Consider the following 24,443-nt stretch of genomic DNA (forward strand, 5'->3'; position numbering starts at 1 on the left):
TAAATACTGTCAAACCTCAAAGTATAGTGAATATAGGTCAAGAGCTGGCCAATCAAAAATTAGATACCTTCACCTGAACAAACAACTTCTGGTCTATATCTGAAACCATCCAAAAATTGTAGTTCTAATAATCTGAAGAGGAATACATCAAGAAGGCCAATAAGCGAAGGCCCATATGTGAATTGAAGCCAAGAAGTGCAATAAGTGAAGGAACTTCGTAATGGAAAAATATATTGGGAAGAAATGCCCAGACCTTCCCATAAAGCATGCTGAACATGTATTATATGTGAAATAACGAACAGTTTGGCATAGTAAATCAGAAAAACAGAAATGAAGAAAACCTCCAATTAGTACATGTATCAGCCAAGTAGTAGTCACCAATTCTGGCTTGCCTACCTACTTGATTGTAACTAATAAAACATACTGGCTGCACACACAAGTGGATTAATAGGAGATCGCCTGACTTCTCCTCGCCGCACGTTCGTCCAGCCACAGGCCGCAGAACCAGCCTCAACATGATGGTAGACGTGGATTCCGCCGTGGCGGAGCAGGGGGACAGAGAGCCGGTCAGTCCACATCCGCACCCACAGCATCTGCCTCAAAGCCTTCCTAGTTCGAGCTTTCAGGCCCATTCCACGCCAGTGGGCGGCAGAGTTTGCCATCACCTGCTCCACTGGCATACCATCACTTCGGACAGGTGGGTGCTACAAATCGTTCAAAGGTGCTACTCCCTCCCCTTCGAGGCGACCCCTCAAGCCATGCTGCCGCAGTACCACCGCATGTCGGGGAATTATTTGCAACTTCTTCAGGAGGAAGTTACGGCCCTCTTGGCCAAGGGGGCCATCAACTGCGTTCCTGGCCCAGAAGTAGGACGGAGTTGTTACTCCCACTACTTTCTGGTTCCCAAGAAGGGCAAAGGGGGCCTACACCCTACCTTGGACCTCGGGGGCTTCAACGCCTTCCTCTGGAAGGAGAAGTTCAAGATGCTGACATTAGCTCAGGTTCTGGCTGCCCTAGACCCTGGAGACTGGATGGTAGTGTTGGACTTGCAGGACGCTTATTTCCACATCCCCTTCCTGCCGGCCCACCGGCGTTACCTGCAGTTCTCGGTAGGCCACGAGCACTTTGTTTACTGTGCTCCCCTTCGGCCTCACCAGTACCCCTCGGGTGTTCACGAAAGTGATGGCTGTGGTCGCAGCTCATCTGCGCAGATTAGGGGTTCCAGTCTTCCCCCTACCTCGACGACTGGTTGTTGAAGGCGGGCTCGCCCTGAACAGTCGTCTCCCACCTCCAGACTATGTCCGACCTCCTGCATTCGCTGGGGTTCTCCATCAACGTGCCGAAGTCACATCGGAGTCCCTCCCAGAAGCTCCTCTTCATCGGAGCGGTTCTGGACTCGGCACAGTTTTGGGGCTAGCCTCCCGAACAGCGTGTTCGGTATATTCAGGCTCTGATTCTGATCTTTCAGCCGGGGTGGGGTCGTGGACCCTTTGTCAGGAGGCTCTGCGCCTCTCGACATGGCTGGAACATCAGGACATCACCCTGGTGGTTCAACACCTGGCGGGCTCTCTGAACGCCAGGGCGGACAAACTCAGCCGCCGGTGCATGATGGATCACGAGTGGCGTCTGAACTCGGACGTGGCGCAAGGTCTCTTTCGGCCGTGAGGAGAGCCTTGGTTAGATCTATTCGCCACCGAAGAGAACGCGCAATGTCATCAGTTCTGCGCGTTGGAATTTCCAAGGCGGCACTCGCTTTTCGTCGTGAGTGGAGTTGCAGGCTGTTGTACGCCTTTCCGCCTATACCACTTCTGCCCAGAGTGCTGAAGATCAGGCGCGACCTGGCTCAAGTCATCCTTGTGGCTCTGGATTGGGCACGAAGATACTGGTATCCCGAGCTACTCAGTCTGTCAATCGATCCCCCGATTCGACTGCCTCTTCAGGAGGACCTTCTGTCGCAGCAACAGGGGACAGTCCTCCACCCGAACCTGTCCAGCCTCCACCTCCAGGCGGAGGTTGAGCGGCGGCAGTTGATGCCATTTGACTTGCCTCCTGAAGTCTGTGATGTCATTCTGGCAGCCAGGCGTACCTCCACTAAAACGGTATACGCCTGCAGGTGGAGCGAATTTGTGGCATGGTGCACAGCAAAGGCTGTAGATCCCCTTTCCGCCCCCCTTTCTGAGGTTCTCCTCTTTCTCCTTTCCCTGGCCCAGCAGGGCTCTGCTCTGGGCACCATCAAGGGATATCTTTCAGCTGTTTCAGCCTTCTTGAGGTTTCCCGATCAGCCTTCTCTTTTCAAGTCCCCTGTTGTCAATAGATTCTTGAAAGGCATCACGCACTTGTTTCCTCCAGTTCCTTTCGTGATGCCTCAGTTGGACTTGAATCTGGTTCTTACTTTCCTGATGTGCGCTCCCTTTGAGCCACTTCATAATTGCCCTCTCCGTCTTCTGACTCTTAAAACCACTTTCCTGGTTGCCATCACCTCTGCCAGAAGAGTGACGGAGCTCCAGGCTCTTTCATCTAAACCTCCTTTCCTCTCTGTCCATCCGGACAAGGTTGTTCTGAGAACTCGTCCTTCTTTTCTTCCTAAGGTGGTTACTGCCTATCACATCGGGCAGTCCATTACCTTGTCCACCTTCTTTCCGCCTCCTCATCCCTCGAAAGAGGAAGAGAGGCCCCACGTCTGGACCCAAAACGTACGCTCTCCTTTTATCTGGACTGCACGAAACAGTTCCGGTTGGACGACCAACTCTTTGTTGGCTACGTGGGCGCTATGAAGGGACGGGCGGTGCACAAGCGAACCATCTCTCTGTGTTATTCCTTGGCTAAAAAGGATCCTCCTGTGGGGCTGCGCGCCCATTCCACTCGGGTCACAGTGGCTACTACTACCTTGGGACGGGGAGTCCTTCAGCAGGACATTTGTCAGGCAGCTACGTGGACCTCGCTGCACACGTTTGCCAAGCATTACTGCCTGAACAACCAAGTCCGGAGAGACGGCTTCTTTAGCTGTTCCGTTCTCCAGGACTTCCTGGTGTGATCTTGGTTCGCAGACCCACCACCGGGGTTGGTATTGCTGGGGTATCTATTCTAAGGTAAGGAATCTAACTAACGTGTTTCTTTCAGATGCACAAGTTACTTACTTTCGGTAACGATATATCTGTAAGAAACATTAGTTAGATTCCACCCCACCCATCCTCCCCGTTCTGCGAACCGATATCTAGGGTTAAGGTCATCCCTTTCAGGGCCCTAGTTTCATGGCACCAGTGTTGGTTTCTTGCATGGCTCTGCGTTCCTGGCGCAGAAAGCTATGTACAGAACTGACGTCAGCACGCGAGTGTGGCGTCTAAGTACTCAGATTACGTCATTCCGGCGATCACGACGCCTACCGACGGGCAGGGGTATTGCTGACGAAAAATCTTTCCGGGTCCAACCTGACGCCTGGAGATATTCTAAGGTAAGGAATCTAACTAACTAATGTTTCTTATAGATATATAGTTACCGAAGGTAAGTAACTTGTGCAATTTGTGTAAAACAGAGAGAGACCCCTTGAAATACACAAGGGAATTGGGGTACTCTTAACAAGTACAAAACAGATGTCCCTTGACTAAACAAATAATAACATTAAGTCCACTTGCATCGAAACACATAAATCCTATATTTGAGACCCAATACTGTCCAATTATAGACTTCCACGTTTAGATCATACCGTACCCGATTTATTTACATTAAAACCTTACATTGTACAAGATTAAAAACATGTCACTTCATAATCCCTCATATGGATCACTTCATCAAACAGAGCATAACAGAGAAAACAACATAAAAAGACAATAAACTTTGTCAAATGTTACACATCTGATGGAACCATAAATTTTATTACATAGCTTTTGATATGTTCCACAACACTTATATCTACAAGTCTTTGTAGATCCCCAAGATTGTGCTTGTAACTGCGTCGACGCGTTTCGATGGGTTGTGATTATATTACCATCTTTCTCAAGACAACATAGCAATGGTTTTCTCAGTTGCAATTTCTGGTTTCACTATCCTGTTTGAAATAGATATATACAATCAACATTTTTTTACTTTAAAAGCATAGCTTTCACATCTATGACAATTCTTAAAAAATATAACTGGGCATTGCAACAGATATAATTGAAATACCTTAAATCAATAAGGTGTGTATTCCCATAATGTCTCTCTTTGAAATTTATATTACAATAACAAAAGTATCATTGTTTTGTTTGCTCAAGCCAAAACTCCTCAATTGATCAATATCAGCAACCTGATTAATGCCTGTGAAATCATTGTTGTATTTACTTGAATTTTACCTAAACTCAATTCATCCTACTCTGACACAAGTAGGAGACCGACAGTGTGCTCAAGTTAATCCTTCTTCAACTTCCCTCTTAGTTCATTTGCCATATATTATCATATACTCTCAAATTGGAAACACCTATTTGCTCTTATCGCTTTTGATATTACAGCTTCATTTGGTCTTCATGACAATCATTTGGGGCATTCGTAATCTCTGAACTCGCTCTCCTCTATTGCCCTTATCTAGAACTTCTACACATCATGCAATTTCATAAGTCATACGGGCATTGAAAAATTAGTCGACCCTTAAACCCTAGGCAGAATACATCCACGTTTTATTCTTTTTATACTTTTCCTCACCTTTTGCATATGGGGCGTGCTTCCTAGATTGCGCAACTTTGCGTAGCCTCTGTAATATCCGGCACGCACTCTTGTGCCGTCTTTATTTTTTGCAGGTATTTAAGACTCTCTGCGGACCCTTCTGGTCTAAAATAAATAACACTGATTTTACCATCTGATGCTTGACTAAGTGCTCTCCCTGCCTTTCCCTACTTGTATTTACTACTCACAAATGCCTACCTGATGGCTGCACTATGAAGACCCCCATATTTCCCGGTTGGATTTCTTTTCACTGCGGTGGGTTTCAGAGGTCCACAGTGATCCTCAATCTTACGTGCGCCGCCTAATAAGAAATTGGAGAGTGTGTAAGCTATTGGTTTATCCTATAGCTACTTTTATCCAATTAAAGTGGTTAATAAAGTAGCTGGATCGGCGTATCTCACGGGGGTTAAATTCAAGGAGAATCCCTCCAACCTCACCTGTAAGCGTGTTGCGATGTAGCGTGCATGTCCGTATCCTTCTATAACGTCTCTTGCGTATGCTTGTAATCTCTACTCCTATTTAACCAAAGTTATCTTATCTGTCATTGGTTGTTAATTCATGTGATTTCCACCCTCGTTTTAAAAAAAATTAATTTATTGTTCCGCTGATTCCACACGATTTAATATATTGAAAAAACTCCTGTTATTCTATTTCGTATACCGAGTGCCATATGTCAAAGTCTCTACAGTTGTAATTGTAAGATCATTCCCTCAGATTATCTATTTATTCTTTCATAATTGTCCGTGGCAAAATCTATTATAGTTACCTGATTAGCATATATTGACTATGCCTCACTCTTTTGCACGCCGGGAAGATAACACATTCCTCCTCCCATGTGTGACAGGTGCTGACTCTGCCACTGAACCACTTGTGCCCATATACTGTTGCGGTCTTAATTCAACAATTCTAAAACTGTATTATACAATTATGGGAAATGATATAACCATGATATTAATTTCTCAATCACACAGAATACTGTTAGGTGCAATTGAGATTCTAAGTACATTTCCTCAGAATATCATTACATTCTTTCATGTTTGTCCGCGGCTCAGCCTGTTATGGTTGCCTATCCCCTAATTAGCATGTGCTGACTCAGCCTCCCTATTTTACAAACCGGGAAGATCATGCATTTCCCCTCCCATGTTTAACATGTGCTATCTCTGCCGCTATACTGCTTCTGTCATTATCCTATTACGATCTTGATTCAACAATTGAGAAACTTTATTATACTACTGAGGAAAATAGTCCGATTAGCATAGCCCTAATATTAATATCTCGGATCCCCAAAACTCTGTTACATATATTGAATCTAGGTTTCTCAATGTATTAATATTCTTATAGTTCCTCAGATTTCATGTTCATGTTGCTATAATCCTCATGCAGTCTTCCCTGGAATTAAGGCCGGCATTTACAGTATTGAGATGGCACATAAACCATTGTTCTCTTTTCTTTCTTTTGGCATCGAAATCACCCCCTCCTCTATCAATAACAATTTTCTCAAGAATGAACCACTGAAAATGATTACAATCGTGGTTCAACTTTGAGAAGTGATCTGTTAATGGAGCATTTTCTTTCTTCGTTCTAATAGCTGATTTGTGCTCTAATTGCAGTCACTGTTTTGTTCACATATACTATATTCTTGGTTTCAATACAGTGTGGACATATTGAGCACATGCCACATTTATAGTTTCCCTTAGCTGTTTCTCCATATAGTGTTGCTTGAATTCCAGATGTATTGCAATGTAAGGAGTTGCGAATGGTCCTGTTTCGTCTGAATGAAAATAATGTTTTTGCTAGTTGTGTGTTAGTTCCATAATTTAACATTTTCCAATTTCTGTTGACTATATTTTTTATTTGGTTACTCATATTGGAAAACTGCGTAACAAAAACAATTCTCCCTGTTGCTATATTTCTCTTTTCCTTGTTCATCTCTAAGAGACAATCGCGATTAAAAAATCTCGCTATTTTCAACGAGTGTTTAATCAATTTACCTGGGTACCTTCTGGCTTTCAATTTTTTCTTTAAAAGCTCAGCATGATAGTAGAAGTCAGATATAGTGGTACAATTGCGACGCAATCTTGTGCAATTTGACCACAAGATGTTGGGCTCCGGGAATTGTGAGACCTATTTGTGTGAAATTGTATTACTCCTCTACCTAATGGTGCCCTATTACACCCTGTATTGATGATGTATATGGAAATGTATCGAGCAACTGGTTAATAAAAATAATTAAAATAAATAAGCAACCCCTAAGCACACCTTGCTGCCCGCAAGGTAAGGTGCATAATATTTAAGAGTGGAACATGTGTGGCATTTGAAATGCTGGTCAGACTTTAGCTGGGACATGGGTAAAGTCGAATGTATAGATATACACTTTAAGCTGTAACTTTTCACTTGTATCCGCTAAGGCCTCCATTCAGAGGCTTATTTTTATATTTAATAAAAATACAATCTAATTGTGAAGTTAGATTTTTGAAAACATTTGAAAATGTAACCTTTAGAAAGTTGCCTTTGCCCTGCTTGAAGTTGTTGGAGGTTAATTTGCATTAGCTCCCCGGCAACTCTCCAGCCTATACTTGGCCTGAAATAGGTTTGAAAACTGCCTCAGAGCAGGACCAATGGCCCGTGTGTGGAGATGTTTTCTTCCCCTGGCAGTAGACACTTTGGGTGTGCCAAGGAACTCAATTTACTCCATAGTAGCATTCTGTGTCACAAAGAAATACTAGGTGACCTGTGGAAATGCTCTACCTCTTGTCAACCCAAACACAGTGAGAGGAAAGCTGCCCCCATCTTGAATTTTGAGTGTAATGGACACCGTGGGATTATTTGCAGTAAGCCAAACCGGAAATACTGAAAGAGGCAAGGCTTGCCCCTGGGAACTTTTACCCCTGACCTGGTTCTCAAGCATAAATGTGGCATCCTCAGGGACTCTCCTAAGAACACTTCCTGGACCTAAGGAAGATCAGAAGAGGACTGAACCTGCTGCCAGTGACTGGCGAGGGTCCTGAAGGACTGAACCTGCTCTTGTACCCAGGAGAAAGAACAGGGCTCCAAGGGTCAGTTGGCTGACCTCCTGTGTAGTTGCAGCTATACAACATTATGGAGCCTTTTCCTGGACATACCCAGCAGACCAGTGGTATCTGGACTGAAATTTGCTGTTGGCCTCTGCTTGACACTCTGAGAGTCTCTAAGTGCCCTACCTTAGGTCCTCATGCCTTGGAACTGTACTCCTGTTGTTGTTCTGGCATCAGAAGAAAGTTTGGAAACTTTGAAAAACCTTTCCTCCAGAGCTTCAGGGGGACCTGCGGGAAGAAGTGTCTGAGCAGCAGTTCCACGGCATCGGATTGAATTTTAGTTTCGTCCTAGTCAAGGCTCCTAGGATGCTGAAAAACCAGCTAAGTCCCATTCTGCATTGGGATTTGGATACTTTTCGATGGGAAATCGTCAACGCTCTAGCAGGACCAACCTGCTTCAAATAACTGGTCTGCAGTTCCATCGGTGGCCCGTCCAGGGAGGATTTTTCTTCTCCAAAAGTGACAAAGTACATTGGGACAAAGAAACATTTTCAAAATGTTTAACTTCTAGACTTCCACCAGGACAAATTCACTTGTTAAATCTGACCAGGACTCCATCGCAGTTAGCCTCAAATCGTGCCTAGGTTCCCGTCTACCACTTGCATAGATTGTCATAGTTTCTTTGTGCTTTTTGGCACTATTTTCACATAAATCTTTAAAAACTCATATCTCTGGTTCCCCCTATTAGATGTGTGTTGTTTTTGTTTTAACTTACTCATAAAATCTTTTTCTGTAATTTAAAATTAGTTGTCGAGTTTTATTTTGTTTTTTATGACCTTTTCTACTGTGTATGCACTGCTTAAATACTTTACAAATTGCCTTTGATTTAAGCCTGACTGCTTCATGTCATGTTACCAGGGATTAAGGCTCAGGTTTATTTATTTTAATTTGTGTGACATCCAGCAGATGTTGGCCTTATCCTTTGAGGTGGACACTTTTCCTCCCAAATAATAATTCACTTTTCTACACACTCCTATATCAAGGACACTAAGGTAATTTCTTCAGCTTTCAACAAGTGGATGCTTGCCAACTTCTGCATTGACTTCCTCCATAAACCCTGAAATTAAAAAGCATATGAACAAAACAAATGAAGGAAAACCAAATATCTCTCCTATTAACAGTGCTGTGGGCTGCAGGGTGCAATATAAGAAGTATCTTTACTTGGAAGGGGACAAGGGGTACTTTGTATTTCCTCATGCCAATGAAAGATTTCTCATTGAGGCCAGGAGACTATCTCAATCCTCTGAAATGAAAGATAAGGGCTAACCAATTCAAAGTTACCAACATGCAGGAAGTGAGGCAACTCAAGGAGGAAATGGTTTTCTTTGCAAACTGCTGGACATTCCCACACCAGAGGCACAAGTAATGCCTTTGCAGTTGGCCGCACACCTTGACTTTGACCTTATATTTGAGCATATAAACTACCTTCACTGGTAGACATTTGGTAAATATTAAGTTTTTATGTCTTACTCCTACTTGGGTGGCTGGTTGGTGGAGGAAAATATTTTTCTAAAACTTCAGCAGCACAAAGGGTTATTAAACGTTTGCACCTTTTGGGCTTAGCAGTTGACTTATATAAATTGCGTCTTCTCCAAGATAAAGAAATATTTCAAACCCCATCTCTTGTCTACCATTGTCACATTCTCTGACACTGAAAATATTGATCAATTCTTTTATGGTACGGGGAAGGAGGATCGCGCACACAGCGTCCAGATCTTGAATGACAATGGTTATTATACCTGTTGACCTTCCTACTGGCTGTAGTGCAATACACGGGCCTTGACAATCCAACTAATCGAAGATCAAGAAACCCTCGGACCATTAGGGACTTTCTTGGAAATATACTACTTTTGGGGTACATTCTGTCATCATGGAATATTGACTTTCGGACCGTTTGAAAAGGTTCAATACAGTTGTTATTTTTACACTGCCCTAATGAAGTTCCCGGTACAGGACTGAAACGCGTTGGCTGAAGCCTATCTGTTTGCTGAATTTTATAAATAGCTAAATAAAGATCTTTTTTTTATACTTCACTATTTGATGTTTTGGACTTTATGATCTGCGCACCCCCACCTTTTAAGAAATTTCTGTTTGATCTGGAACACAGTAGCGTCATTCATCGGCTGACGCTGGGGTTGTGCTTGCGCAGACAACGCACTTATTGGAACTAGCCTGAGGTGCAGGATTTGAAGGTCCGCCGTTGTGCTTTTGGACAATTCTTTTATGGTATCCTGTTTTCATTTAGTGTCACATGTGAAGCTATGCAGGAGCCTTTTGAAAGAATGACTCAACAGTCAGTGGTCAGAGGGGACCAGGAGTGTTTTTGGAAACCAATCTGTGCAGAACAATATATACAGATGGTCATATTGACATTTACATTTGATCAGCCCATTCTCAAAACTAGTACCGACACTGTTAATAACCATGGGAGCTTACTTCTCAGTAACTTGCATATAGGCAATTTGTCAGTTCTAGGTCAAAAGAGTGCAGAGGGAATGCGCCACAGGTAAGTGTACTAAAACATTAGTCACAGTGGCTGCCTCTGGTGACCCTCTCAACCATGCATAAGGTAAGATGGTATTTATTGAAGTTCTTTGTACCTTTAAGGTCTTATATAGATCATATAAAGTTATAGACCAAATAAAGTTATTTTGATCGATTGATTGAAGGTGGTCATAATTCTTGGAGACAATAACAGCCTATTTATTCAAACAAGCAATGGTGGGACAAGATCAATACCTGTGTTCTGCATAGCACATATAGATTACCATTTGGCTTTTAGGGACAGGGTCCACTTAACTTGCATAACATTTGCCAGAGCAAGACAACGAAGCAGGAGTTGCATTCTGAGAGGAACTACCCCATGAGTGGGAAAATAAATGGTCTACATACTGCCTTATAGAATGGGAGCTTTACTCAGTTTATTTATGAGAGTTTTTTGTCAAACTCTGGCTTGTGATGTTAGTCAATTTGTAGTGCTATTGAAGAAAACCTAGAATTTACTGGGACCTCGCTTCTATTCTTGGTGAAGAGTGGCTCTGCTGTTCCTGGGGACACCTGCTGGTTACTCCAATGGTCCTTTTGTAATAATAGTAGCCATGCCCATAGGGAAGGGGCATAGTCTGTTCCATCTGGGCCAAACAGTCTCAACATGCATGTTTTGTTGGTGCTGAATATTTGCATATGCTTCCCACCTTTGCCACTCATACACATGATCAAGAAGTTTGAGCATTCATCTGCTGTTACTGCTAGTAGCACTAACATCAAACATGTTCATCAGTTGTAAAAACCATGCACATTCAAACCATGTGAAATAAATCACAATGGAAGTTGCCAACATGCTCACATTTACTTAAAATAAATCTGTACTGTTGCACACACAAACTGGCAACTCTCTGGCCACATGTAAGTCCCTTGTAAAAGGTACCATGGGTACCAAGGGCACTGTGACCAGGGAAGGCCTCTAAGGGCTCCAGCACCTATTGTGCCACCCCTAGAGGCCCTGTACTTTTATACACATACAAATACACACACACATACACACTGCCATTGCAGGAGTGTTTTGGTACAGAACAAAGTGAAGAGTCGACATGGCACACTTCCCTGTGTACCATGTCTACAACTCACTGCCTATGGCATAGGTCAGCCACCCCTCTAGCTGGGTTCACTGTGCCACTGGTGGGGGTACAGGTGCATGAGCCCTGTACCCCTATAGTGTCTAAGTTTATTCTTAGACATTAAGTGCAGTTATGTCATAAAGAGTATATGGTCTGAAAGTTTGTCATTACGAACTCCATAGCTCCATAATGGCTTTATTGAAAAATGGGAAGTTTGTTATCAAACTTTTCAGCACATTAAACTCACACTGATGCCACTGTGGGATTTTACGAACAATGCACTCAGGGGGCATCAAAACGACCTGATGCTAGTGTCTCAGCTGACGGCTGCTTGCCAGCTGCCACCCCTAGACATGTTTCTAGACCCCTGGATCGGGGTCTAGATGGACAGGGTCCACGAAGTGGAAGCTTCAAAGGCTTGCCTCCTTTGTGAGCTACCACACCCATTTGCTGCTCCCACCAACTGGCCCCCACCGGATCTGACCCCCACCTTGGGCGGAGAGAATCATCAGGAAAAGCAAGATAGGAGAGGTGTGCCCACCTTTGTCAACTCCACCCCTCAGGTGAGGCGAAACACAACTCTTAGTCCCTGCCATCCTGAAGATGGGGGTACCAGCCAACCAGAGAGAGGCTTATGCCCCCTCCCACTGGAGGGTGGCATAATAGGAGGTGTACTTACCCCAAGGAAGGGACCCATTGGTCTAAACCTGTACCTACCTGAAATGCCCCTACATTTAGTATTTAGGGGCAACCCTAAAACTTGCCTCCTCAGACAAGAAGATGAAAGAAGAAGGACCGAAGAGCCCTGCTGAAAGAAGAGGAGGACACCATCTGACGTGGCCCCAGCCCTGCCAGCCTGTCCCGACCTCTGTGGGTGTATCTTGGGGGCTAACTTTATCTCTCTCCCCCCCCCCCCCCCCCTCTTTGCCCTGAGCTTAAGTCCAGGAGCTTGGCTCCCTCACACTTGTAGCCTGCTCCTAAGCAGACACCAACCAGAGGCTCTCTATTCCCATTGTATAACATTGGGCCTCAGCACTCTGCATCCGGCCGCCCTAGTGCTGCTGAGGGTGCTTGGAGAGTGCATTCTTGACCCTGGGGGAACCCTTATTCTAATCCCAGAAAGACACCTCTCACGACCGGTTATTACTTGCAAAACGATAACCCTATTTTCCTCCATAGGATTGCATTGACTGTTTTCGTCTGAAAAACTTCTAAGTGCGGAGGGTGTCTTGTATGGGAACCTAAGAAACTGTGTTTTGAGAAAAACTGTATCTGATAGACTACTAGCCGCAGATTCCTTCACGTAGAATTATCCCCAGGCGTGAGACTGGATCCGGAAAACTTTTTGCCCAGCATCCCTGCGCGCTGGGGGGGATGGCATCACGCGACTCCGCTCAGGCGTCGTCCACGCACGTGACGTCAGCGAGGTCACATAAGTCCTACCCCGGCGCGCCTGCGTCAGTTTTTTCCTTTTCCGCGTGCAACGTGGATCCGGTTTGTGCTCTGGGCCTGTTTAGCCCCCTCCCTTCTGCTATTGCTGCGTGTGTGGGAACAGTGTGCGAATGCCTTCGGGCTTTAAAACTTGTTTTTGTGTGGCCGCCTCATGTTGGCGACGGATCCTCATCTGCTTGTGGTGTTTGGGGGAGCACCACGACTCCACTGATTGTGAGGCGTGCCAGCAGATGAAGCCGAAGTCCCGGCATGAGCACCGGATGAAACTTATGTCGGCTCTGGTGTCCAGGTCGGCGTCGTCATCGCGGCCGGCCCCTGAGGAGGGTTCTCAGACCGGCGGCTTCCCTCGCCTACTTCGATCTTCTCCCAGGTCGCAAGTGCACCGCTCACCTCTGGGTAAGTGTCGCAGTTTGTCCCCGAGGGTCGGGTTCCGGCCTGTCGGGGCATGGCCTCTCCGCGGGTGGTGCGGCCCCGCGTGTCGTCTCCTTATCCGCCATTTCCCGGCGTGGGGACAACCAGAGCCCAGATGGAGACATATGCGGCGGCTTTGCAGGCCTCTCTGGCTTCTCCTCCTCCTCCTCCTCCTCCTCCTCCTCCTCCTCCCCCTCCTGGGACATCGGCGGATCCCTTGCAGTGTGCGGGGCCCTCCGCGGTGTCGCCGGCGGCTCTGGTCCCGGCGCCGACTGGTTCGGATCCAGGCCCGGAGGATGTGGTGCTGTTGGGGTGCGGCCCTTCTGGGGTTCCGTTTCGGACCACGACGCCTCTGCTTCGCCGCAAACTCCCGCGGGAGTCCCTGTGGTGTCACGGGATGTCACCGGGGCTTGGGTCGCACCCCCCAGCCCCTCTCGGTCCTCTGGACAGGTGGCGGCCTTGTCGGAGAACGAGGTGATGCCGCCGCGGCGCCGGCGGCTGCTGGCCCTGGGGGCACCGCCGGGGTCGGCTAAAGGCCCTTCTTGCCTGAGCCCCTCTCGGTCTTCAGGACAGGTGGTGACCTTGTCCATGGCAGAGGTGACGCCGCTACGGCGCCGGCAGCTACTGTTCCTGTCGACGCCACAGGGGTCGGCAGAGGGCCCATCTCGCCCTGTTACGAGTTGCGGCTGGTGGGGGTCTCCTCGGCCCTCCCCGGACCCTTCTCATCCCTTTGCGCAGGCGGCTGCCTTGTCGGAGGTTAGGTCAGCGCCGTTCTGGCGCGTCCCTTCACCTCCCCGGTTCCAGTCTCCTGTGCTGTGTCGGAGGTCGCCGCGGCGTCTCCTCTGGTGCCGGTCAGCGACTGTGTCCTGCCTCAGGTTGCAGACTCTTCGGCGCCAGGGCCGACGTTGTGTCATGGACTCGTCTTCGGATGGCTCCTCTTCTCTAGAGGTTCGGCAGTTGCTGGTGTCATCCTCGCCGGAGACGGGTCGCCGTTTCGTGGCTTTTTCCCCAACGTCGTCTCAAGGCGGCTCCTCGCAGTCTCCACGACCGCGGTCTTTGCCGGAGGAGCCGCAAGTCCCCCACTCTTCGGTCCCTTTTCCATCCTTTCGGCCTTCGCCATTCCTTCCTCCGGTTGGCTTGGGGGATGGCCACCTTAGCTTGCAGCCGTCACCTAACGAGGAGCTGCTTTCCCCTCCGCAGGGCCCAACGGAGGCGGGTGCGGCTTTCACCTGCGCTGTTTCCACGGCTGTGGGAATTTTGCGCATGGTGATCCAGCCACTCATTTTCCCACGGATCATCTTCTGGAGGTTCTCAATCAGGGCTCTGGTGGTAGGGAACTGTTGCTTTCCTTCGAGGGTTCACTCCAGTCTTCTCTCTTGGGGACTTGGGGCTGTCCTGCCACGGGGGACCCGGTGCCTCAGCATCTTCTGCACCGCCACCATCCGGCACCGCGTGATCCGGTGTGCCTTTCTCTTCACCCCTCAACCAGAGGCCCCCTTTTGCAGTCTGCCTTTCCTGCTTTGCCCCTGCTGTTGTCTCCCCCCTTCCCGGGAGACCCGCTAGCTGGATTCTTGGGGGCGCAATATGTTTGCTTCAACCAGTGTGGCTCTGCAGGCCCTTAACACACTGTGTGTTTTGTCTAGGGCTACTTCTTGCTTGTGGGACTCGGCGGAGTCCCTTATGTCTACCACTTCTCAGGAGAGTGCTTGTGTGGATTTGAGGCATCACATCTTGGATGGTCAGGAGCTGGCGGCGTTTATCCTTCGCTCCGCTCTGGACATCTCAGAGGTGTTGGGTTGTGCCATGGCTTCTTCGGTTTCCCTTCATCGCCATGCCTGGCTTCGGGAAATTGTGTTCCCGGAGAATGTTTGAGAACGGCTGATGGACCTTCCTTTCAATGGTGTTTCTTTGTTCCATAACCCTGCGGACTCAGCCATCCAGACGTTCTTGGCAGGGCTTCGTCCTCCTCCTCCCCCTCCTTCTTCGCCTCCTCAGTGACCTGCATGTTGCTCTGTTTCTTGGAGCTGTTCTTCCATTGGGGTGGGTCGCCCCAGTTGTCTGGCTGAGGTTGTAGTTCTGTTGGCTGCTGGCCAGCCCTTTTTGACTGTGTTTTTCATTTGGGTTTTTCACACCATGCTGTGCCCGAGATTGGGCCTTCTGCGTTCCCCTCTGGCTGCTTGATAGGCCTCCTGCGGTGTTTTTTGCCGCAGGTCTTTTTTTGTTTTTCCCTGCTGCGGACGTTTCTTCCTAAGAGGTTCCGATGTCTTGGGATCTGACATGCCCCATGTGGGGCAGGGTTGGCTGTTACATAGCCCTGGTATGTGCTGCGAAGTTGTGGTCGCCTGCGGGCTTCCGCTCTTCGTGGCGTTATGGTATGTTGCGGATGCAACCTTCTTCTTCGCCTTTTTGCTTTGAGGTGTTCGTTCTGTGGTGTCCCTGGCGTCTGGCGGAGCTTGCCAGTGCTGCCCTCTTGTTCCTTCTGCACTGTTGACCATTTTGGGGCTTTAGTGGGACTGTCCTCCTGCCTTCTCCGCTGCTTCCAGTGGGCCTTGCACTCTGCTTTCCCTCTTTTCCCAGTGGGGTGGGTGGGGATGGTCCCTGGTTTCTGGACCCTCTTGCGGCCACAGTTTGCCCCTGTGGGGTGTTGGATGATCCTTACTGGGTGACCTTGAGATCCCCCTCTTTTCGGCTTCCACCTGCTCCTTGCCGCTGGCGCCTTCCTGTCTGGGATTGCCTTTGCTCTGCCTGTTCTCCTTGGGGTCTCTAGGCTGCTCTTCTCCTACGGTGCCATCCTGTCTGGGATTGCCTTTGCTCTCCCTCTTCTCCTTGGAGCCTCTAGGTTGCTCTTCTCCTTCGGTGCTCCTTTCCTTGCCTTGGGCGGAGGTATTGTTGCTTCACGTGGGCATGGGGTGTTTGGCCTCTTTGCGCCTTGCCTTGTCTCCTCTGCCGAGTGAGGACTTGCTCTCTTCTTCACTTCCCCTTGCCTGGGGGATGGGGCTCCTCGTCCTGTTTTTAGACTCGGTCCCCGGGCGGTCCTCTGTCCTGCCCCGGTGGGTGGGGTCCTCTCACAGACTCTCCTTCACCTTGGGTATGGCTAGGGTATCTATTCTACGTGAAGGAATCTGCGGCTAGATGTACGAGTTACTTACCTTTGGTAACGATGTATCTGGTAGAGACGATTCTAGTCGCAGATTCCTTCACGGCCTGCCCTTCCTCCCCGTTCTGCGAGGGCTTGTTATTTGGTCTTTTGCATTCGCTGCCCTGTGGATGGCTGTGTCTTCTATGAGTGCCTTCTTTCCCTCTTTCTGTCAGGCTGTCCCTTTTTTCCTCCCCGTTGATCACATGGGAGGGTAGGTTTATTTCCACTTCTGGCTTCTTGCGATCCTTGAGGTTGGGGTCTTTTGGCTGTGCCTCTGCCCTTGTTCCTGATGGGGGTTGTCACACTCTTTGATGGGGATGTCTTGGAGTTTTGTCGTTCCCTGTGTGTCCCCGACTGGTTCCCCTTCCTTGTCTTTGGTTGGGGTTGTGGTCCTGTTGCCTGTTATCGTGACATCTTTAAATATGTCCCTTGTCTCGGGGGGGGGGGGGTAAGGGGAGGGGGGGGGCTGTCTCTGTACTGGCAGGGTTGCTGCCCTGTTCTTTATTCTTTCCCTGCCTACGGGTACTGCAGTTACGGGTGCTGCTCTTCATGGTGTTGCTCCTCACCATTCACTTTTGCTGCTCTTTCGCACACTGTTCTATACTCTCACAGTTTTGTCTGCTGACTCCGCGTTGTGGCGCGGAAAAGTTCTCCGCCGAAAACTGTCGTAGGCGCGCCAGGGTGGGACTTATGTGACCTCGCTGACGTCACGTGCGCGGACGATGCCTGGGTGAAGTTGCGTGATGCCGCCCCCCTGGCGCGCAGGGATGCTGGGCAAAAAGTTTTCTGGATCCAGTCTCATGCCTGGGGATCATCTACGTGAAGGAATCTGCCGCTAGAATCATCTCTACCAGATACATCGTTACCGAAGGTAAGTAACTTGTACTTTACTTACCTTTTATCTAGGAAATGCCCCAGTGTGATATCTAGGCATATCACAGTGAGTAAGAAAAGTAATCTGAAAAGTAACTTAAAAGTAATCATATAGTACCTGCAAAGTAACTGAAAATTAATCTCCCATGTTTCAAAATAATTGACCTACCTGTAAACAAAACAAGTACATACAACTGCATACAACTGTATTGTTTTTGCAAAGTATTTTTTCATCTATCTGCACCAGGCCTGTCTTGGTTCTAGAAATAAAATACAACTCAGTAATATTTTTATACAAAACAAATTGGTCAGAGTTCAGTCTTTGAGCATGTGAAATCATTTCGTGCCTGAGTGTGTACAATAAGTGCTTAACATCATCATCTGACAGAGCCTTACTGCTCGCGCACACTAACACAAACAGTGAGTAAGGTATTATCTACTTTAGCCTCTGCCTACCTTCGAGAATCCACTGGACTCTTTGCACACTATACATTACTTTGGTATAGTATATACAGAGCTAGCTTCCTACATCATATTTAACTTACCTAGAAGCCCAAAGTATGCAATACAAAGTGTACCCAGGGCCTCCAAGTTAAATTTCAGTTATGGTCTGCAGCACTACAGTGACAGTGTAAAACATGTGTTCAGTTCTACCAGTGTAGCCCGACTGTGGCAGTTTAAAAACTGCATTTCGACCTGTCAAATAAACCCATTTGACAGGTCAAAACCTCCCCTTTAAATATTAAAGAGCCACCCCTATGTAGGCCTAGTTGTCCACAAGGCAGGGTGCATGATATTTAAAAAGTAGTAGCAGTTCACCCAGACGTAAGATGCCCCGGTCACATAATCGTGCATCCCCCAGATGTAAGATGTTGAGACAGCTGAGAATTTTTCGACCCTAAATTCTCTCATAAGGTCCATTCAGATGGAAAGTACATAGGCAGCCAAGTATTACCCAGGTCTCTAATACCCCTGCTGAGGTACTATGGTCAGGTACATGAAACTGCAGGATGAAGATACATGTCCTTACAGTTACTAGCACCCAAAAGCTATTTTTCATTGTGCTAGACCTAACTGTCCTATGTAGAAACCTAGAGTACAGATTTAAAATCCTAATACTGTACCCTGAGAATGGAACTAGCTAGAAAAATTATTAAACAACTAATTGTAATAGTTATTAAAATCCACATCAATGGTTAAGTCGATTTTAAACAAATATTAATGGAAAGTAACTTTTAGAAAGTTACGTTTTCCCTAGCTGACGTTCCTGGAGGCTAAATTTGCATTTTCTCTCCCACTCCTGCAACATGTGTCAGGAGCTGCTATTATCTATTCCAGATTGGCTTTGATGGTATTTTACGAATCCAGAGCAGTAATACTATTCCTGGAATAGTAAAAATATTCTGCATTTTTCAACCCATTATAAATAGCACTAATTGATCATATGCTCAAAGACTTTGCTGTCAAAATGGCAGAATGCTTTGTCGTTTTTCTAGCTCGCCGTGGATGACACGGTCTTCACCCAGTGCTTAAAAAGTCTGCTAGAAAAAACATTTGAGGTGAGCAGATTTAGAGAGGCTGTAGTTCTATTTATAAAGTGCTCCATAAAAAAGGGCTGCTCGCCAATGAAAACATGAGCACCATCCAGGGTCAGCTATTTCTGCTTTGCTTAATGTGCAGTATATCAACCTTCAGTAGCTTCAAGCTGCAAATTGATTCTTACAGTTAAGTAATCTTTTGTACTCTAGGCTCCTAATTTATTTCCTCCCTAATGTGAGTGTGATACTCTATCATTCTCCTTTCTCTCTTCTAGTATGGGGTTACTGATTGAGTGATCCAAACAAATGGTTATCACATGACTGAGATGCCTTCCCTTTAATAGACATCATAGCAACAGATATGGCTGGAGCAATTCTCGCATGCATCTGTATCCTGCAGTTTGGTGTACCGGACTATGGTACCCCATTTGAGACCTGGGTTATTCTCAGTTGCCTAGATAGTTCCCATCTGAATGGATAGTATGGGGGATTTTATTGCTTAGTAATTCTCAGTGGCCTCGTTATCTTACATCTGAGGATACACTTTTATGTGGCAGGGGCATCTTATGTCTTTGTGAACTAGTCTGGGCACTCTGACATCAAATTTTAACATGTCATTACTGTTGCATTAATCACGTTAACGCTGCTCCTAATAGTCATTTCCACCAAGATAAGTTACAAAGGAATACAAATAATTCAACAGCATAAAGATAATCCTTTTTCTTAGCTAATACTCATTTCACAATTGCTAGCCAATAGTATTGTCTGCAAAGAATGGAGTGCACTTACTGGAATATATCTTATTAGTTTGGACACTTATGTACATTAACACTGTATAGGCGACTGTTGTTTTGCTTTTCCCCTCACAAACATAAGTAGATAGCAACATTACAGACACAACATAATTAAATTAATTTAACAAATAGAGCCAACACAGACACGCCATGTACCCAGCATCGCCATGCACAGATTATCCCCAACACCTGAACAACAGGCATTCTTCCAACCAATGAAATCAATTAGCAAATGGTGAAGCCCACCATCCACCCCTCTCATACTAAAATCACACTCTCAATTTGTTAACAAATGTGAAATTGCCACAAAACGATCTATGTTGAAGTTGAACTCAATGTGCAGCATTCAGATCCAGTCACAACACAGTCTTAGCGATGTACTAGAACATAAGGTTCCAAACACTTTAAGATAGGACTCCGATGCTGGTTAATGAGAAAACCCGTAACCATGTGGAAACACACATCAGACAACCCGCAGCACTCCAATGCTACGCTAATGGCAGATTTGCATTACGCAAATTATTTTGATAAGATATACTTCGCATAATGAAATAGTTGTTTTCTATCAGGAGTTACCTTCACTGTGTCTGATAAATCTGAGCTTTGAATAGAACAGGTGGCTTTTTTTCCCTAAATGTGTTTCAAGATTTGTTATGTTAAATTTTTTAAATCTGTACGCTTATTTAAATATTACATTTGTGTTCTGGCATCCAACTAAACTCATGGGGAGTATCTCATCCATAACGAAAATAACGAGATTTTAGAATTACTTTTGTGACCAGCAAAACCTTAGTTAATATACTTTTGCTTTTACACAAATGCTGTGTTATGCTGATTTTTTTTTTTTTTTAACTGTTTTCTTTTATGAATTCTTTCCTAGAACATTGGGTCAGGTCATGGCATAATGGAAGAGCCTGATTTGACACTGATAAGCTTCAACGACAGCTGTGTCACTGTGCCTGACTTGGAAGTAGTACATCAAGCGGAGAAGCATGACTGTAACCTCAATAATTTGCCAAATTTTAATGATGGCTCTAAATTGGAAGGTTGTGGCTTGGTAAATATTAATCACTTTCTACTTTTTCATCTGTTATCCATTAGGACTGATCAGGTGCTTAATTTGTGCTTCATAATTCACTTGTCTCACTTGCTACTTTTTGTATCGAAGACCTGTTAATTGATGGGGGCTCCGCGAGTAAGACTTTTACTTTGGCCCTCTGTTGCAGCATGCACAGTAGTAACTGAGTGCAGCTCTACACTAACTGATGGGTGCAGTGCATAATCATTGCCAATAGCTTTCCGGTAGTTTTGCTTCCAAGAGGTACCACTGGTGTGTTTTCTTTAGTTGTTTCCCTCTTAAATATGGCCACCACTACCAGGTAAATGGTCCCTGCATATCATCTGAGCTAATTTATTCTAAATATTGTTACTATTTCTAATTTGTCTCATTTTATTGTTTTATTTGCGTCATCATCGTTTTTTGACAAAGGCCCAATAAAACCAGCATACAGTGAGTTTACATGGGGCTTTCTGGCAATTGGTAAATTTTAAGTTTATGTTTTCTCCTAGTTTTTTGACTTTAGAGTGTGAAAAGTTCCTATCCGTTCTCCCTACTGTTTACTTATTCATAGACAGATCAGTGAATTCTTATACAACTATTTATTCAGGATTCTCTTCAATTTCATCAATATCAATTATTATGTTTTGTTTTTACCACACATTTTCTGTTCTTGCTTACTCTGGACACCTCACCCTGCAGTTTATAAATGCCAGCTGAAGGAAATGTGCCTTTTTTGCATGGTCACACCAGATTTTGGCTTTAGAACTCTGTGAAGCTTACCCCTGCTAATCTAAAGTAAAGTGTCTATGCGCCCCCCCCCCCCCTCCATACCCCCCCCCCCGTCAAACATAGTGGAAATGGCTTTTTTCTATTGGTGTATTTAACTGGACTATAAAGCCCTTGTATATGGTGTAAACAATACACCAGAGGCTGGGTGCTAAATGTCACCTGTGGGGGGGGATCCAGGGGGAGGGCGGAGCTGCGGTGCGTTTTCATGCTGTGTTGCTGTATGGTGGTGGTTCGAAGGGCTCAAACGTTTTTCATGTTGTACAAACCAAAAAACAATAAAAACTTGTTTATCAAAAAAAAAATGTCACCTGTGGACTGCCATCCACTAGTGTGACAAAGCAAACCTGACTTCAGGCCTTCCAATGGTAACCTGACAGCTGCTGTGTGACCTGTTAAAATAACCTCTTTTGACAGGTAAAAATCTCCCATTTAAATATTAGTAAGTCACCCCTATGTAGGCTTTGTAGCTTAAACAGGAGTATTTAAAAGTGGGACATGTCGAAAATTAATCTCACAGTGTCCCTACAACAACAACGGCCTAAAAACTATTTTCACTGTGACAGACCTAGTTGTCCTATGTAGAAACCCAGAGTGCAGATTAAAATACTAATATTGTATCTCAGGAATGGGACAAGTTAGAAAAATAATTAAACCGCTATGTTTTAATAATTGATAAAATCCAGTTTAATGGAAAGTCAGGTTTGAATACACATTAAGGAAAAGTAACTATTAGAAAGTTGCCCTTTTTCTGCCTGAACTATAGGAAGGCTAGTGAGCATAAGACTCTGCCTTGAATAGGTGTGAAAAAGGTATGAAATGCCCCCTAGGAGCAAGCAAAAGGCTGACCTGAATAGGCATTTATGACTCCTCTGAATTTACAGAATATTGGAAGTTGAGGCTATAGGCATCCTTGTTGGCATTAGTGTCAAATCCTGCTTAACAGACGACATGTAACACTTGGGTCACAGTTGAAATTGAGAGACTAAGATGCCAAGACAATTCTTGTGGCTCCCCTGTCTGGTTATTGGAGAATTCTGCTTTTGACCTACCATATGTCTTTCTGTGGGTTTGTTATGAGTAAAGTGCTTGCCTCAAACTGGATTTTAGTGTTAGATGTGGGAGGACACTAGGATTTCCACAGTCCACTACACAAACCCAGCTCTCATAGCCCGAGTTTAGTGTGGCTGCAGAGCTCCGCCGACTTGAAAATGCCCTGACACATGCCATTTGGGCCTGTTTGCAGTAAGGCAAAATGAAACTACTGCCAAAGTATGTAGGTCAGGGCCAGGGAACCTTTACCCCATTGGTTAGGAAGGGCCCAGAAGTCATCCCCACCTACTAGCTAGTGCCAGGCATAAATGTAGCATCCCCAGGCACTTTCTTCAGAACAGTATCCGGACCGGCAGAAGATCAGATGAGGACTGGACCTGCTGTCTGTGACTTAATAGAAGCCATGAAGGTTCCTCTTATACCCTGGACTTAGGTGTCAGTTGGTTTAACTCCTGTATGGCTACAGGGAAACAACAAGCTGCAAGATACCTTTTCCTGGAAGTACCAAGCTGACCAGTGCGAACTGGACCTGGACAGGATCCTTCTGTCCGTCTCTGCCTGACACCCAGTGAGGTTCCCTGAACGTCCTGGGGGGCTTTACAAGTGTACTCCTGTGGCAGAATGGAACTTAAGACTAATTGAGAAGGTAAAATTTTGACCTGGTTGTTGTTTCCCACCTGCAACCCTTTGCGGTCAGCTTCAAGTAGCGCCTAGGTTCCTGTTTGTTGCGACAATGGACTTCCTTTGGCACCTATAGGCTTTTGGCGCTATACTACTTAAAACGTAAAAAAAAAAAAAAATCTTGTTGCCAATATTGGTTTCCTGTCATTTTAGTGTCAGTTTGTTTATTACATTTTACTCTAGTTTTCTAATTTGGTTCAGGGCTTTTATTGTTTTGCATTTTGACTTGATTACTGTTTTGGTACTACATAAATACTTCACAATTTGCCTTGAGTTAAGCCAGTCTGCTCTGTGCCACAGGTTGTGATTATTCCTTGAGGTAGGTGGTCAACCCACCCCAAATAATCCATATTTCTTTACTCCAAATTCTTTTTTTCAAATTTGGCCGTATTTTGATGACCATCTCTAAATGCCTTGCCATCAACATGTAAGCTAATGTAGCTTCATGCAAGCTTTTCTTGGTACAGTCATCCTTATTTAGATTGAAAGGTTACTATAACACAGAAATTGCAAGTAAACCTAGACCAGGTCTGCCAATGCTGAAGCATGCCCAATTTTTGGAGACCTTTCCTAAGCTCTCTGCTGGTGGGTCATGAGCACCAGTCTAATAATCGTGCCTTTCTCTGGCATTCATATCTTACAGACTACCACTCGGGTGGTATGACCTTACCAGCGAGTGCCAATTGTGGGTCGATCACTCCCTCCTCCAAGAAGCTCTAAAATAGCTCTAGCTAGCGAATAGCTGTTTATGATAGAGACTTCTGACTGCAGATTCCTCACCTTTTGAATATTCATTGAGGCATCGGACTGGGTCCTGAAAACCGAAAGCAGTACCCTGCATGCTGGCATGTGACACTGACATCTTTTTGCATGTGCACAAGCCTATATAGGCACCACCCATGTATGCTTATATCAATTCCTTCCTTTCTTTCTGTGCCAACAAACACTGATCCGGATCTTCTTCAGGTCTCTTTAGACTGTTTGAAGTTTTTGAAACATTTTTTCCATAAATGTTTTGACCAGTGTTGGAGGGTACGTTGCCCTAGCAAAGTCGTCAGAGTAGAAGCCTTACGGGGAATGACGCAAACAAATGTCTGTGACTGACCCCCCCCCTCTTAGTTTGCTTGTGGTGTCTTGGGTCTGAACATGACCCCAAGAAATGGAGCACCTGCGGGCGGGCGGAGCTAGCCGCGCAGCGAGATGGCCGCATCTTAAGGGAGCTCCTCGCGGAAGCCCGTATAAATCCTACAAAATCCTAAAAATCGAAGAC

At 45.8% G+C, this 24,443-nt stretch overlaps 1 protein-coding gene across 3 annotated transcripts in view; it reads left to right on the plus strand.

Moving 5' to 3' along the window:
- Positions 1-24,443, plus strand: part of CEP295 (centrosomal protein 295) — a 510,218-nt gene that overhangs the window by 413,282 nt on the left and 72,493 nt on the right. For all 3 annotated transcript variants that reach the window (XM_085621392.1, XM_085621393.1, XM_085621394.1), the window contains one exon: positions 20,474-20,650. In XM_085621392.1, coding sequence (XP_085477518.1) covers positions 20,474-20,650 — 177 coding nt within the window. The remainder of the gene's footprint in view (positions 1-20,473; positions 20,651-24,443) is intronic.

Source organism: Triturus cristatus, chromosome 8, assembly GCF_964204655.1.
Source record: "Triturus cristatus chromosome 8, aTriCri1.1, whole genome shotgun sequence".
Classification (NCBI taxonomy): Eukaryota; Metazoa; Chordata; class Amphibia; order Caudata; family Salamandridae; genus Triturus; species Triturus cristatus.